The sequence below is a fragment of the Pristiophorus japonicus genome, chromosome 2 (assembly GCF_044704955.1).
Source record: "Pristiophorus japonicus isolate sPriJap1 chromosome 2, sPriJap1.hap1, whole genome shotgun sequence".
NCBI classification, from domain to species: Eukaryota; Metazoa; Chordata; class Chondrichthyes; family Pristiophoridae; genus Pristiophorus; species Pristiophorus japonicus.
The window spans coordinates 133,022,396-133,039,139 of NC_091978.1; the positions used below are offsets into that span (position 1 = coordinate 133,022,396).

Here is a 16,744-nt window from a genome sequence, read left to right on the forward strand (position 1 = left end):
CACTGCCTGCCATTCTGAAAAGGACCCGTTTATCCCGACTCTCTGCTTCCTATCTGCCAACCAGTTCTCTATCCACATCAGTACATTACCCCCAATACTATGTGCTTTAATTTTGCACACCAATGTGTGGGACCTTGTCAAAAGCCTTTTGAAAGTCCAAATACACCACATCCACTGGTTCTCCCTTGTCCACTCTACTAGTTACATCCTCAAAAAATTCAAAAAGATTTGTCGAGCATGATTTCCCTTTCATAAATCCATGCTGACTTGGAACGATCCTGTTACTGCTTTCCAAATGCGCTGCTATTTCATCCTTAATGATTGATTCCAACATTTTCCCCACTACTGATGTCAGGCTAACCGGTCTATAATTACCCGTTTTCTCTCTCCCTCCTTTTTTAAAAAGTGGTGTTCCATTAGCAACCCTTCGGTCCATAGGAACTGACTTGAGTCGATAGACTGCTGGAAAATTATCACCAATGCATCCACTTTTTCTAGGGCCACTTCCTTAAGTACTCTGGGATGTAGACTATCAGGCCCTGGGGATTTATCGGCCTTCGATCCCATCAATTTCCCTAACACAATTTTCCGTCTAATAAGGATATCCTTCAGTTCCTCCTTCTCACTAGACCCTCGGTCCCCTAGTATTGTGTCTTCCGAAGTACTTGTTCAATTGGTCTGCCATTTCTTTGTTCCCCATTATAAATTCACCCGAATCTGACTGCAAGGGACCTACGTTTGTCTTCACTAATCTTTTTCTCTTCACATATCTATAGAAGCTTTTGCAGTCAGTTTTTATGTTTCCGGCAAGCTTCCTCTCATACTTTATTTTCCCCTTCTTACTTAAACCCTTTGTCCTCCTCTGCTGAATTATAAATTTCTCAAAGTCCTCCGGTTTGCTGCTTTTTCTGGCTAATTTGTATGCCTCTTCCTTGGATTTAACACTATCCTTAATTTCCCTTCTTGGCCACGGTTGAGTCACCTTCCCCGTTTTATTTTTACTCCAGACAGGGATGTACAATTATTAAAGTTCATCCATATGATCTTTGAAGGTTTGCCATTGCCTATCCACCATCAACCCTTTAAGTATCATTTGTCAGTCTATTCTAGCCAATTTGCGCCTCACACCATCAGAGTTACCTTTCCTTAAGTTCAGGACCCTAGTTTCTGATTTAACTTTGTCACTCTCCATCTTAATGATGAATTCTACCATATTATGGTCACTCTTCCCCAAGGGGCCTCGCACAACAAGATTGCTAATTAGTCCCTTCTCATTACACATCACCCAGTCTAGGATGGCCAGCTCTCTGGTTGGTTCCTCGACATATTGGTCTAGAAAACCATCCCTAATACACTCCAGGAAATCCTCCTCCACCGCATTGCAACCAGTTAGGTTAGCCCAATCAATATGTAGATTAAAGTCGCCCATGATTACTGCTGTACCTTTATTGCACACATCCCTTATTTCTAGTTTGATGCTGTCTCCAACCTCACTACTACTTTCGGTAGCCTGTGCACAAGTCCCACTAGCGTTTTCTTCCCTTTGGTATTCCGTAGCTCCACCCATACCGATTCCATATCATCCAAGCTAATGTCCTTCCTTACAATTGCATTGATTTCCTCTTTAAGCAGCAACGTCAACCCGCCTCCTTTTCCTTTCTGTCTATCCTTCCTAAATGCTGAATACCCTTGGATGTTGAGTTCCCAGCCTTGGTCACCCTGGAGCCATGTTTCCGTGATGCCAATCACATCGTATCCGTTAACTGCTATCTGCGCAGTTAATTCGTCCACCTTATTCCGAATACTCCTCGCATTGAGGCACAGAGCCTTCAGGCTTGTCTTTTTAACACACTTTGACCCTTTAGAATTTTGCTCTAAAGTGGCCCTTTTTGTTTTTTGCCTTGGGTTTCTCTGCCCTCCACTTTTACTATTCTCCTTTCTATCTTTTGCTTCTGTCTCCATTTTATTTCCTTCTGTCTCCCTGCACAGATTCCCATCCCCCTGCCATATTAGTTTAACTCCTCCCAAACAGCACTAGCAAACACTCCCCCTTGGACATTGGTTCCGGTCCTGCCCAGGTGCAGACTGTCCGGTTTGTACTGGTCCCACCTCCCCCAGAACCAGTTGCAATGCCCCAGGAATTTGAATCCCTCCCTTCTGCACCACTCCTCAAGCCACGTATTTATCTGAGCTATCCTGCGATTCCTACTCTGACTAGCAAGTGGCACTGGTAGCAATCCTGAGATTACTACTTTTGAGGTCCTACTTTTTAATTTAACTCCTGGCTCCCTAAATTCGTCTCATAGGACCTCATCCTGTTTTTTACCTATATCGTTGATACCTATATGTGCTACGACAACTGGCTGTTCACCCTCCCTTTTTAGAATGACCTGCACCCGCTCCGAGACATCCTTGACCCTTGCACCACTGTGGTTAGAAAATTGTATATTTTCATTTCCAGATGAAACCTAGCCTGGATTAATGGAATGAAATTCTTATTCTGATGGCTGTAAGCATTCTAATTAAAATGCATTGAGGAATCTCTCAAATATTCCCAGTGGTCACAAATTCTCATCATAACAATGCTCTTCATTCAGCACTAACTGACAATCTCGCTCCAAAAGATCCTGAGGATGGCCAATGCGAGTTATCACATTGGTGCAGGAGAAAGCATTTTATTGATGTTGAGGTTGAACTTTACCAAGGCTCTTATTGAAGAATTTTTTTTTTAAAGTCTGAAAAAATTATTAGAAATTTTGAAAATTCAGAACCCCCAAAGTATCACCCCTCTCTGATTTGATTTCACCCCACCACCTGAAATTCTGATTCATGCCTTTTCCAGTCTCGGCTTTTCCAATCCTTTCCTTGCTAGCCTCCCATCCTCGACCCTATTTAAACTGCAACTCTGTCCTCATTGATCTTGATCTGTTCTCCATTCCTCACTGCAACAACTTCAAAATCATTGTCCAAGTCTACAAATCCCTCCAAGCTGGGGAAGACCAAGGAGCAGAGGGTACAGGCAGATATCTAAGGCTGAGACCAAAGGATTTTGAAATCAAAAACGAAAATGCTGGACATATCCAGCAGGTCGGGCAGAATCTGGAGAGAGAATTGGGAAATGTTACAGATGTAACAGGTTTTAAGCAAGTTCAAAGGCAGGGAGAGGAGGAGGGGAGCCAAAAACAAAAGGGAAGGTCTGCGATAGGGTGGAAAGCAGGAGAGATTAAATGACAAAAGGGATGATGGTGCAAGGAAAAAAGGGGTTGTTATGGGACAAGTAAAGAAACAAAAGATGGGTCTAGAGGAGGAATCATCAACAGCTGCCGTCCGAAAAAAATGAGGGCAGAGGTTATGATCTGAAATTATTGAACTCAATGTTGAGTCCAGAAAGCTGTAATATGCGTAATCCAAAGATGAGAAGCTGTTCCTCGAGCTTGGGTTAAGCTTCATTGTCCTCGGCCTCCTACAGTGTTCCAGAGAAGCCAGAGTGGGAGTGGAATGGAGAAATAAAGTGACAGGTGACCGGAAGCTCGGGGTGATGCTTGCGGACTGAACGGAGGTGTTGCGCAAAGTGGTCACCCAATGTAGAGGAGACAACATTGTGTGAGCAGCAAAGACAACATACTAAATTGAAAGAAATACAAGTAGATCGCTGTTTCACCTGGAAGGAGTGTTTGGAGCCCTGGACGGTGGGAAGGGCAGGATTTGCATCTCCTGCGCTTGCACGGGAAGGTGGGTGGGAAGGGGAGGGGGTGTTGGGGGTGATTGAGGAGTGGACCAGAGTGTCATGGAGAGAACGATCCCTTTGGAATGTTGGAAGGGATGGGGAAGATCTGTTTGGTGGTGGGATCAGGTGCAGAAATGGCAGAGGATGAACCGTTGAATGTGGAGGCTGGTGGGGTGAAAGGTGAGGAGGAGGGTAACCCTACCGTGGTTATGGGAGGGAGGGGAAGGGGGTGAAGGCAGAAGTGCGGGAAATGGAACAGCTATGCTCGAGGGCCCTGTCAACCACGATGGAAGGGAATCCTCGGTTGAGGAAAAAGGAAGACATCGGAATTTTGAAGTTGGTTTGTTGGTAAACAGGAGCCAGTGAAACATTACGGGACAGAAATGATGGGTGAGTGGGATCAGTTGAGCCATGAATAAAATAGAGAAAAAGGATGGTTGTATATCAAGATTGCATTATAAGTGACATCCTGTCTGTTGTGACAAAATAACTTGCACATATTTAATATATTTCTGTGCTTGTGCTCCTTTATTCAAAACTCTCCATTTATCCTGAACAAATACTTACCTCCAACTGGGGTAAAGAGTTAAACAGAACTTTATCTTTTCATAAGGACAATATTTGTTCTATTGAGCAATGCAAATAAATTGTTTGGTTGAAGTTGAAAAAAGCATCTGATAAGTGAAGAACAGATAAAATATCTTCTACGTTGCTACTCTTGGATGTATGTGTTTTTTTTTAAATTGTGTTTTTAACTTTAACTTTTGCTTTTCTTCTTTTCTAGTGCAAAAAGTTTTATCATCCAGCACCGTGCAGAGCATAGTGAGAGTCACCTAAGTCTTCTTGCTGCTCATATATGGGCAGTGGGTGGGTGTCTGTTGCATTGGATCGCGCTCACTTCAGCACCTGTCTAATTTCCCACTGTCGTTTCCAGTGGATGGCAGAAGCACCTGTCCTAAAATGGTCAGGTGTGTTTAAATGAGGCAGTAATGACATGGTGATGTCACAACATACGCTGCTCCAATCATGCCATTTAGCCAAAGCTCTTCCAAACCTTGCAAAGAACAATGCCTGCAAACACAAGAGGAGTGAAATTGGTCAACACCAATAGCCCAGAATGGGCTGATGGCAAATCAGCAGCCCATGTTACACTGCACCCAATTTTTATTTTCCATTGAAAGAGCAGGATGATCTGGGGTTCTGACCTCTCTCTGGAAACTTTAATACCTCTCTGATTAGCCAGTAAATACACAGAGCTACTGGACAGGATTTAGGAGAGTTGGTAATATTTGTCCAATGAAGAGAGTTCAACTGAATTATTGGATAGTACTGGGGCTGAAATGATGTACAGTAGACACCAAGTCGCTGGAGATACATCACCAATGATGTCTCCGCAAGATCCTACAAATCCCCTGGGAGGACAGGCGCATCAACATCAGCGTCCTCGTCCAGGCTAACATCCCCAGCATTGAAGCACTGACCACACTCTATGAGCTCCACTGGTGAGGCCACATAGTTTGCATGTCAGACACGAGACTCCCAAAGCAAGTGCTTTATGCGGAGCTCCTTCACGGCAAACGAGCCAAAGGTGGGCAGCGGAAACGTTACAAGGACACCCTCAAAGCCACCCTGATAAAGTGCAACATCCCCACTGACACCTGGGAGTCCCTGGTCAAAGACCACCCTAAGTGGAGAAAGTGCATCCGGGAGAACGCTAAGCACTTCCAAGTCTCAACACCGACAGCATGCAGAAATCAAGCGCAGGCAGCGGAAAGAGCGTGCAGCAAACCAGTCCCACCCACCCCTTCCCTCAACGACTATCTGTCTCACCTGTGACAGAGTCTGTGGCTCTCGTATTGGACTGTTCAGCCACCAAAGAACTCACTTCAGGAGTGGAAGCAAGTCTTCCTCGATTCCGAGGGACTGCCTATGATGATGATGATGCTGATGGTTAGAAATTGTGAATTTAATGATCAGAGCTTTGTCTATGGTGTAAGTGGTTTTGCCCCTGGTGGTTTCGCATCACCCCCCTTACAACAGTTCTAGACTTTGGAATTATAGCGGTGAACAGAAATACTCAGTTATAGCCAGATCTTTCGGTCTCGATCGTCACAATGCTTTTATTCAAGTTAAAGTACACACCTGCACCCAGCAAAACACATCCACGTGGTGTAAAACAAACAAACACAGTACAACACACAACCGTGGCCTGTCTGAACTGGCCCCTAATGTGAAGTACCCACTTCTAAAACACCCCTGCTCGGATTCAAAGTTGCACCGCCAAATCTGTCCCAACAGAATTGTGCGTACGCTTACGATCCTTGCATAAAACCTCCCCACTATGCTCCTAAGGCTTGGTTGGGACACACAACACCCTTTCACACTATGCGGTGATCTTAAAGATGCGTGGGCTGGGATAAATGCTCACCAATTATCCAGCTTCTTACTTGCTGCTTCTGCTGATGAGGCGTATCTTCTGATTCTGTACCAGTCTGTGGTATTCAAGTCCAGTCTCAAGGTCAGCTTCGCAGTTGAAATAGCGAGGCTCTCTTTGCTCGTAGATGTTGCTTCTTCTCTCCGTCCCAGATGGAGTGCTCAGTCCTTGTGCATTGAATGAAGCGAGTAAGCGTAACTGAGGAGAGAGAGAGAGAGAGAGATGGCAGTTGAAACCTGCCACTCTTATACCTGTAAAAATGCTTTGTCTTGTGCCAAAAGTTCAACTGTCCTTCGCCTGAGGCAGTGCAACTAAAAGAGCAAAATCATGTTTTTGGCCTGTTTCTTTGTTACTGGGCTCATTCCTCAATAAGGCTCCAACTAGTCTGGGTGGTCAAAGAGCTTCCTTTGTGTCTTGAGCACCGACCAACCTTTCACTGATTACACGACAAAGGGTCTGTCCATCATACAAAGTCAGCATGGATTTATGAAGGGGAAGTCATGTTTTACAAATTTGCTGGAGTTCTTTGAGGATGTAACGAACAGGGTGGATAAAGGGGAACCAGTGGATGTGGTGTAGTTGGACTTCCAGAAGGCATTTGACAAGGTGCCACATAAAAAGTTACTGCACAAGATAAAAGTTCACGGGGTTGGGGGTAATATATTAGCATGGATAGAGCATTGGCTAACTAACAGAGAACAGAGAGTCAGGATAAATGATTCATTCTCTGGTTGGCAACCAGTAACTAGTGGGGTAGTGCTAGGACCCCAACTATTTACAATCTATATTAACGACTTGGAAGAAGGGACTGAGTGTAATGTAACCAAGTTTGCTGATGATACAAAGATGGGAGAAAAAGCAATGTGTGAGGAGGACACAAAAAATCTGCAAAAGGACATAGACATGCTAAGTGAGTGGGCAAAAATTTAGCAGATGGATTATAATGTTGGAAAGTGTGAGGTCATGCACTTTGGCAGAAAAAAATCAAAGAGCAAGTTATTATTTAAATGGAGAAAGATTGCAAAGTGCTGCAGTACAGCAAGACCTGGGGGTACTTGTGCATGAAACAGAAAAGGATAGTATGCAAGTACAGCAAGTGATGAGGAAGGCCAATGGTATCTTGGCCTTTATTGCAAAGAGAATGGAGTTTAAAAGCAGGGAAGTCTTGCTACAGCTATACAAGGTATTGGTGAGGCCACACCTGGAATATTACGTGCAGTTTTGGTTTCCATATTTACAAAAGGATATACTTGTTTTGGAGACAGTTCAGAGAAGGTTCACTAAGATAAATTAGGGAATGAGGGGGTTGACTTATGAGGAAAGGTTGAGTAGGTTGGGCCTCTACTCATTGGAATTCAGAAGAATGAGAGGTGATCTTATCGAAACGTATAAGATTATGAGGGGGCTTGACAAGGTGGATGCAGAGAGGATGTTTCCACTGATGGGGGAGTCTAGAACTAGAGGACATGATCTTAGAATAAGGGGCTGCCCATTTAAAACAGAGATGAGGAGGAATTTCTTCTCTGAGGGTTGTAAATCTGTGGAATTCTCTGCCTCAGGGAGCTGTGGAAGCTGGGACATTGAATAAATTTAAGACAGAAATAGAGAGTTTCTTGAGTGATAAGGGGATAAGGGGTTATGGGGAGCGGGCAGGGAAGTGGAGCTGAGTCCATGATCAGATCAGCCATGATCTTGAATGGCGGAGCAGGCTCGAGGGGCTGCATGGCCTACTCATATTCTTAAATGTGTCCAAGCAATGTCCAAAACTTAAGTCCAAAAGTATATGCTTTTGCTGTTTATGTTTTCACCGAATTCTTACAATGGATATTTAAAAATTATTTGAAGATTCGTAGTTTGTCACTAGCCATTTAAAAAGGAATGCCAGGTGATTTGTTGCGAAGCTGTGACATATTGGAGGGTTCAGTTAATATGAAGTGGCACCATACGGTACACAAATATATATTACTGCCATTAACTGCCTGGTTGGATGAGTCTTTAGCTTATTGGTAGCAAATCTGCCCCAAGTCAGAAGTGGCAGGTTGGACCCGCTCTTCAGTCTTGGCTCTAAATTTTGGTTTGACGTCCAACAGGATACTTGTGTCCGATGGGTGTAGGTATCCATCCTTCCCCATTGTATGGGTTGTAGTAGCCTCCCACCGTGGAGGACTAACTACCCTGTTGCCTGGTATAAAGATGGGTTTATACCGGCCATGGCAGCAGTGTTCACATTGTTACCTGTTAGACTGTTAAACAGCCTGCGAATCCTCCCACTACCTCACACTGTTCTCCAAGGGAAAAGTGTGAAGATATGAAAAACAAATACCTGATCATAATTGTATATGAATTGGACTTGTGATCTTTCAAATAGAGCTCCCTTTGCTAGCCATGTAAAGGTATTTTACCACTTAATAGTATATTTTTTTGAAAAAGCAACATAAGACTTACTGCCACCCCACAATGTATAAGTTTCTATATAACATTTTCCTAAGGGCAGCTCATTAGGTAAATGATACTTTAATATAATCAGTGTTGCATTATTCAACTTTTGTCTTTCAGCAGGATTTACGATACCCAAAGGAGTCAACGCTATGATCATTCCTTATGCCCTTCACCGAGATCCGCGGTATTTCCCAGATCCTGAGGAATTTAGGCCTGAGCGATTTTTACAGGAGAATGCAAAGACAATGAATCCTTATGCATTTATTCCATTTTCTGCAGGACTTCGAAACTGCATAGGTATGTAAACCTTCGAGTACAAGAAACATCCAACTGGTGTGCAGTGCATGTGAGGTGCTTTGGAAAGCCACTACAGCTATTATTCACCTAGTTTTTAAACATAATATTGCTTTTATCTTGATCATTTAAAGCCAAATGGGTAGATTTTCCACTTTGGGCAAACTTGCACTAGAAATTGCGCTGTTTCCCCAAAGTGAAGTTATGGTTTAAGTTTCTGCCCAAACTCATTTGCATATTCACAAGTCAGTGCCATTAGGCAGCGTAGTTGAACGTAATTGTTTTTTTTCTTTTGCGTTAAAAAATATTAATTGATTGTATTTGACTGGTAACCTGGTGAAGTTTTATTAATGCAGCTGCAAAAGGGTTTATCACAAAAGAAAAGCCTTTTAACAAAAGTGACTAGTCCTCCACCTGTGAGTAACCTGATTTTAAATCAGTAAAAAAAATTTTTTTAAACCATACCGAACCATTTACTAGTTTCATTGGTGTGCACCAGTCAGTTTCTTTAGTAATTTAAATATTTTTAATATGTAAAATCTTGTTCATCTCTGCACCTAAAAAAAAACTCAATTTGAAGGAACACAAACGGACACACTTGGCAGAAACTCGTCATCCTCATTATTTTGATCTGGGGGCGTGGCCAGCTTTCTGGGTGTGGCGGCTTCCAATGCACTGCTTATTAAACCAGCCTTAGAGATGGCGGAAACTCACTATACACTTGATGTAACTTGCATTTCAAATTCTGCAATCTTTTACACTGATCTGACTGATTATCAGCTGGGTTGTGCTGATAAGACCAACGGAAGCTCTAAGCCAGAAAGTTCAATGGTAAGATATTTTGACCTGTAATAGGTTTTTCGTGATTATATCATAATGGCTGTGGGTGATTTTATTGCTTGATGATTTGGATAATCATGCTTTGCTTAGATTAATCACATCCCACAAGAGAAAACTTTCTAAATATACGTTGAAAAATATCTGTGCCGTCAAATTTCTCGTTGGACAGAAAAGAATGACCCATCAAATCTGTGGCTTCGCTCATCATGACCATTCACTATTCAGCACCCTGGACCCCAGCCTCTGCCTTCATTTTTCTGTTGCACAGCAGCCTTCCACTGTGTTCGCCTTGCTCTGATGCCTACGCTCTGTTAAGTAGCTCAGTCTTCCTGTGGCCCTTCCCCTCGCTACTTGGCAGCAGGCCTGTTGTTAAACCAGGGATGTAGTCGTGCACTGCTGGGGACCAGATGTGTAAGTTTGAAACAGTGGCGCAGGCTCACTGAACTTCAGGACTGGCACATCAACTGATTTCCTCAGCACTGATCCTACTCATTGTAAAAACAACACGGCGAAGCAACAGCATCCGCGTTTTGGGAAATCAGCTGATCTGCCAGCCCTCATAACGAGTGCAGCTGATTAAAACTGTGCTTCACCAGCATATTGTGCACCCACTCAGGGAGCCTAAATGGGCCGTTTGCCCTTAAACACAATGCACTCAGCTTTGGAATGGCTGCCAGCATCATTCCTTTAGATTCTGGGCTTGTAACCTGCTTTCTCCTCCTCAAGTCCCTGTTACTTCCATTCTGAACCTAATGCCCTGTAGTCCCAGCCTCCCAGCCCTCCAGCCCTCAGCCCCTTTGTGCTCCCTATGAGCATACCTCCGTTTCTCTCTTACATGGGCTGTTATAGATGTTTCTGAATGTGGTAAGAATCTGGCCTGAGTTACAATGTTCCAACTAGATGCTGGCACTCTTTGCTCTTTCCCAGTCCCTCACTCCGTTCTCTGCCCTTTCTTTCTCTCACTCATGCAATAGCTCTCTGTCTCTCCTGCTCATCCGCTGGGCCCAAACTGGTGCAATTCCCCTCTTCTTTCACGAATTGTAGCAAAAGGGGAAAAAAAGGTGACTGATCAGTAAAGAAACATGTGTGAGAAATACTTTGAGATAGAGGAAAGGAGAGATGTACCAAAGACAAAGTCAAGAGACAAACAGCTGTACAAAGAAAAACAATCTGAGTAAACTTGAGTGGCACAAAAAGGGAAAGAGTGAACGACTGTCAGAAAAAGAGGACAACAGATAGAATTATGCAATGGGAGAGAACTTGAGACACGGGGTAAATTTTCATCTTCCCCACATGGGTGGTAACGTGGCACAGCGATTGCCGTTGAAATCAATGGGATGAAAATCAGACAGGTTCTATAATGGGCGGGCGATCCGCTTTGCCAGATTACTGCCCAGGTGTTGAAGACAAAAGTTTAGTCCACAGTTACAGGAAGAGAAAGACACAACTTTTACTTTGTCTACAAGCAATGCCACAGGACTGCGCCTGTTAAATTTTAAAATGGAAATATAAATTGCTCCAACATTTTCATTTTTTAATTGTATTTCTAGAAATAAACATTTTACTGAAGAAAAAGTTTTAGATAATGCAGAATTATTTTTTTTTCCAAGGGATGGATTTTAACCTTATCCACCTGGTGGAAAGCCGGCAGTTGAAATCAAGGGGTTTACTTACCCGCTCAGAAGTCAGGCAGTTCCCACAGCCTGCAGTCGTAATGTAAAAGGTTCTGCAGAGGCTGATGCATTGGCCTAAAGCAGGTGGGTGGCCTCTAATTCTGTGCAAATTGGAGTCCTATTACATCAATAGAACCCGATTTGCATTGTAACGTTGAGACTAAGTGGGGAAGCTACATTACCTTTTCCATCAGGTGAAACCAGTTGGTAAGCTGCCGGGAAGGAAGGAGAGGCCAAAAGGTAAGTGGAAAACTTTCCTTTGTGTGGCCAGGCAGATCAACATTACACTTCCGGACCCCACAATGGAAGTCATTGGTTCACGGGCCTGGATGCCCCCGCCACCCCTTTTCCCTCCTGCAGGAATCTCCCAAAACCCCTCCCTGTTACTGCTAAAACAAAATACTGCGGATGCTGGAATCTGAAATAAAAACGGAGAATGCTGGAAATCCCAGCGGGTCAGGCAGCATCTGTGGGGAGAAAAAACACTCCCAGTTACTTCCTGGTTTCACAGGGAAGTTAACTCATCTGAGCAGTTTCCCACTGGAAACCCGCTTCTAGTTAAAATCCCTGCTCCCACCCCACGCAGTTGAAAATTTTTTTTTGTCAACAACATATTAACACACTTGAAACTGAGACTGACATAAAAGATTGTTTTCCTGTGTATGTGAGGTCCGGTGCAGTCAGCGACCAGAGACTAATTGTACCTATAGCTTTATTTAACCATCTCATTTTCAACCTGCACCAGCGTATTAGTTAGTGATTCTATTTCTGCCCCTACAACCCCCCTATTACCAGCACAGGTTGAACATAAGGCTGAACAGATGATTCTGAGCTGAGTTTCAAACTCCACATTCCAGCCACCATCTAAGCTCCCTATTTCACCTGCTTCTTCCCCCAGCTCAATCCACTGCCACTGAACCCATTTTGTAGTCAGCTGCTGGCTAGGCCACTCCAATTCTCTCCTCATTAGCTTCCCAAGCCCCAACCTCCATTAACTGCAACCTGTCTGAAATGATATTGCCCACATCCTAGCCTGGTCCTCTGTCACCCCTGCCCTTGGCAACCCATTGGCTATCTGTCCCACAATACTTAACATTCAAAATGTTGGTCCTCATCAAAAAGTCCTTCCATGGCCCTTCCCATCCCTGCAGCCTCCTTCAGCACTATGTACCAGTGTGTGCCCTCAACTGATCTTACTCTGGCTTTTTTTTCATCCTCCCTTCCCCCCCACTCCACCTTCAGTCATAAGCCTTTACCTGGCTAGTTTTCACACTCTGGAATACTACTCCTTTCCCCTCCTCAAAGTCTCTGACCCTGCCTTCAGCCATCTTCCTTAGCTTTTCTCCCATCATTCCTCAGTACCCGTTTTTGCCTCCGTGAAGTGCTTTGTGATGCTTTATATTAAAGGCAGTGTAACAGTGCAGGTGGCAGTGATGTTTTGAAATGTTATACATAATTAATTTTTTTATTCAATTTAGGCCAAAGATTTGCACTAATTGAGGAGAAGGTAGTTTTGTCCTCCATTCTTCGACGATTCCACGTAGAAGCAAAGCAGAGTCGTGAAGAACTCCATCTTGTGGGAGAATTAATTCTGCGTCCACAAGATGGCATCTGGATAGAACTTCACCACAGAACGGAATAAATATTGTCAGGAGAGACACGCCCAACTACCAGAGTGCCAGTTAAAATGATGCAGTGAAATTTGTTGTGTAGTTTTCCCCTGTTAACTAAGGGCAATCAATTTATGAATCCAAAAATATTTCTTCTTGTTAATAACTAACATAAGTTGCGTGCGTGATCTTAGATTTTTTTTACAAATATAGCTGTTATACGCTAATGAACATTACAACATTTAGCATCAGTTATTTACACAATAACTTAAGCAATAGGAACAGGAGTAGGCCATTCAGCCTTTTGAGCCTGCTCCACCATTCAATAAGATCATGGTTGATTTATTATCTTGACTCTACTTTCCTTCCTTCCCCAGATCCCTTGATTCCCTTAGTTTCCAAAAATCTATCGATCGTTGTCTTAAATATAGTCAAACGCTGAGCATGCACAGCACTCTCTGATAAATAATTCCAGAGATTCACAACTCTTTGAGTGAAGAAATTTCTCCTCATCTCAGTCCTAAACAGTGGATCCCTTGTTGTGAAATTGACTTCCTAGCCATGGAAAACATCCTCCCAGCATCTACCTGTCAAGCCCCTTAAGCATTTTATGTTTCAATGAAATCACCTCTCATTCTTCTAATCTCTAGGGAATATATGCCTACTTTACTCAATCTCTCCTCTTGGTACAATTCCCTCATCCCAGGAAGAAGTATAGTGAACATTCCTTGCAGCCCCTCTAAGGCAAGTCTAACCTTCCTTGGGTAAGGAAACTCCAGTATTCCAGGTGTGGTCTCACCGAAGCCCTATATAATTGAAGTAAGACTTCTTCACTCATACTACAATCCCTTTGTAATAATTGCTTGCGGTACCTGCATGTTAATTTTCTGTGATTCGTGTACAAAGACAATCGGGTCCCTCTGACAAAATTACTTCATCTCTCACTTTTTTTTAAAATCTGGGTTTCTATAACTTCACATCTCTCCGCATTATATTAAAATCTGCCACGTTCTTGCCCATTCATTTAACCTGTCTGTATCTCTTTGCAGTCTCTTTGCATCCTGCTCACAACTTACTTTCCCACCTAGCTTTGTATTGTCAGCAAACCTGGATACATTACACTTGGTTCCCTCATCGAAGTCATTGATATAGGTTGTAAAAGCTGAAGCCCGTGCACTGATTCTTGTGGCACTTCATTAGTTACAGCCTGCCAACCTGAAAATGATCTGCTTAGAAACTGGGGAGGGATCGAGAGAAGTGGTAGCGAGGTAGAGCTGGGTGTCGTAGTGAACATGTGAAAACTGAAGCTGTGTTTTCGGATAAAGTCGCCAAGGGGCAGCATATAGTGGAGAAACAGGATGGGGGCCAAGGATAGAATCATCGAAATTTACAGCACAGAAGGAGGCCATTCGGCCCATCGTGTCCATGCCAGCCGACAAAGAGCTATCCAGCTTAATCCCACTTTTCAGCTCTTGGTCTGAGGCCTTGTAGATGACGGCACTTCAAGTGCATATCCAAGTACTTTTTAAATGCTATGAGGAGTTCCGCCTCCACCACCCTTTGAGACAGTGAGTTCAAGACCCCCATTACTCCCCGGGTGAAAACTTTCTCCTCAAATCTCCTCTAAACCACCTACCACTTACTTTAAATCTATGCCCCTGGTTGTTGCCCACACTGCTAAGGGAAATAGGACCTTCCTATCCACTCTATCTAAGCCCCTCATAATTTTATACACCTCAATTAGATCTCCCCTCAGTCTCCTCTGTTCCAAAGAAAACAACCACACCTTATCCAATCTTTCCTCATACCTAAAATACTCCAGTCCAGGCAACATCCTCATAAATCTCCTCTACCCTTGGGGAATGTCAGAGGTTACGATGCGGGAGTGGGAAGAGAAGCCATTGCAGGTGATTCTCTTGCTACGATTAGATAAATAAGAATGGAACCAGGCGAGTGCAGTCCAACCCAGCTGGATGCCAATGGAGAGACGTTAGAGAACGATGGGAGTGGTTAACCATATCAAGGGCAGGTCGAGGAGGGATAGTTTACCTTTGTTGCTGCAGTCACAAAGGATGTCATTTGTGACTTTGATCAGAGCTGTTTTGGTCATCTGGCAATCACCCTCCTGTTAGAACCTGCCCTGCTTTCCTCCCATTGAATTGTGGATAGGCCAGATTACCACCCAAGTGGTACAGACAAAAACTTACCCCAGTCTCTCATGGTAAACTACATGGGAGCAATTCCTCATAGAGATCCTATTGCCAGATTTAGTGGTGTGACACCAAGGGAGATAAAAACCCTGAGAGTCTGAGAGTTTTTACCTTATTCAAGGGGGCACTAAGGCCAGTTTTATTTCCTTAAGTAATGGGAAAGGGATTGTCACAGAGATCTACTGTTCTACATATATTGGTATAATGCCAAACTGGCCATGGGGGTGGGGTGGGGAAGGGGGTGCATTTTCTCAGATTTAATCAGGACACACTTCCTTTTAACTAATTACAATACAGTACTAACATTGTAGAATCTGGACTCAACCAAGGTGATGTACACATATCAACACAGCAATCGCACCTCTCTTAATGAGTTTATCATCGTAAGATACATATGGGATATTTGTCCACCATCACAGAAATATGAATTATATTGCATCATTTCATAAAGAAAGCTGTTAAACAGCATGGTAAAGTACAGCACAACACAAAGTGGCAAAACATTATTGGACACTTTATATAAATTGGAAGTGGGAAAGAGACGGTGAACAGCTAAGATTTAAATGATGAGATAAATTCATATTGGGGAAGGTAATAAGTTGTGGCAGCAATGGGCTGAATTACTTTTTCTTATTGCATGCTTTTTGTTTTTGCCACAGACATCAAGCACAAGTACCAAAGTGATACCGTTTGAATGATTTATGTCACCATGTCAGTTGTTTACGAAGAAAATCTGGTCTATCAAACATTTAATCGTAAAGACATTGGCCACTTAACAAAGTTATCCTTTTTATTTGTCCATTAAGAATACAGGCATGAATTTATTTATTGAATATTTTTCCCCACTGGGACTGATGCTTATTTAAATGCAGCATTGCCAGGTTGATGTAAGAGCTTTCTACTTTGGCTGCAAGGGACCTAAATTACATGAGTTTAAATAGTGGCAACCTAGTTTCTGGTGGACAGGTGCCCATAGGACAAATAATGCCCATAATATAGCACAAGTCAGCATTAAATTACCAATCTCTGAGCATAGCCATTGCAGATAAAATAAGTCAGACTCATGGAGTAGAGGACAATTTTTAAAGATTTGGAAGAAGCCTGTTGTCAGCAAAGGGAGGCCCAGTGCGCATCTGGGCGCGCCTGCTGCTGACACTGGATGCTAAGAGGGAAATTGGTCTCTTCCCCAGCACGAATATTGCTAATCGCAATAATTACGAAAAAACATTTTTGCAATGATCGCTGAAACATTTTTAATCTTGTCTTCAGTCTTTGGAAATGATTTAATAGGCATTGAATGAGCTGGCATCCAGCTTCTGGCATTATCAAATTGCATTAACCTCTTGTACAAAGAAAAATAGATATGTATCTTCTAACTTTAAATGAATGCACTTTGTGAAAAATCATATAAGTATCCTTTATCTACCTTCAAATAGCCTGTATATGTGTGACATACATGGCTTTCTGACGTATTTAATGACTTAGAAAAAAAGGTATTCATTACATACTATATTATA

At 43.0% G+C, this 16,744-nt stretch overlaps 1 protein-coding gene across 3 annotated transcripts in view; it reads left to right on the plus strand.

Moving 5' to 3' along the window:
- LOC139240938 (cytochrome P450 4V2-like) overlaps nt 1-14,797 on the plus strand; it is a 90,569-nt gene extending 75,772 nt beyond the window's left edge. For 2 of the 3 annotated variants that reach the window (XM_070869494.1, XM_070869511.1), the window contains 2 exons: nt 8,718-8,897; nt 12,886-14,797. In XM_070869494.1, the coding sequence (XP_070725595.1) occupies nt 8,718-8,897; nt 12,886-13,049 (344 nt within the window). In that variant the 3' untranslated portion in view covers nt 13,050-14,797. The remainder of the gene's footprint in view (nt 1-8,717; nt 8,898-12,885) is intronic. The other variant, XM_070869503.1, reaches the window with a different exon arrangement.
- The last annotated feature ends 1,947 nt before the right edge of the window (nt 14,798-16,744 follow it).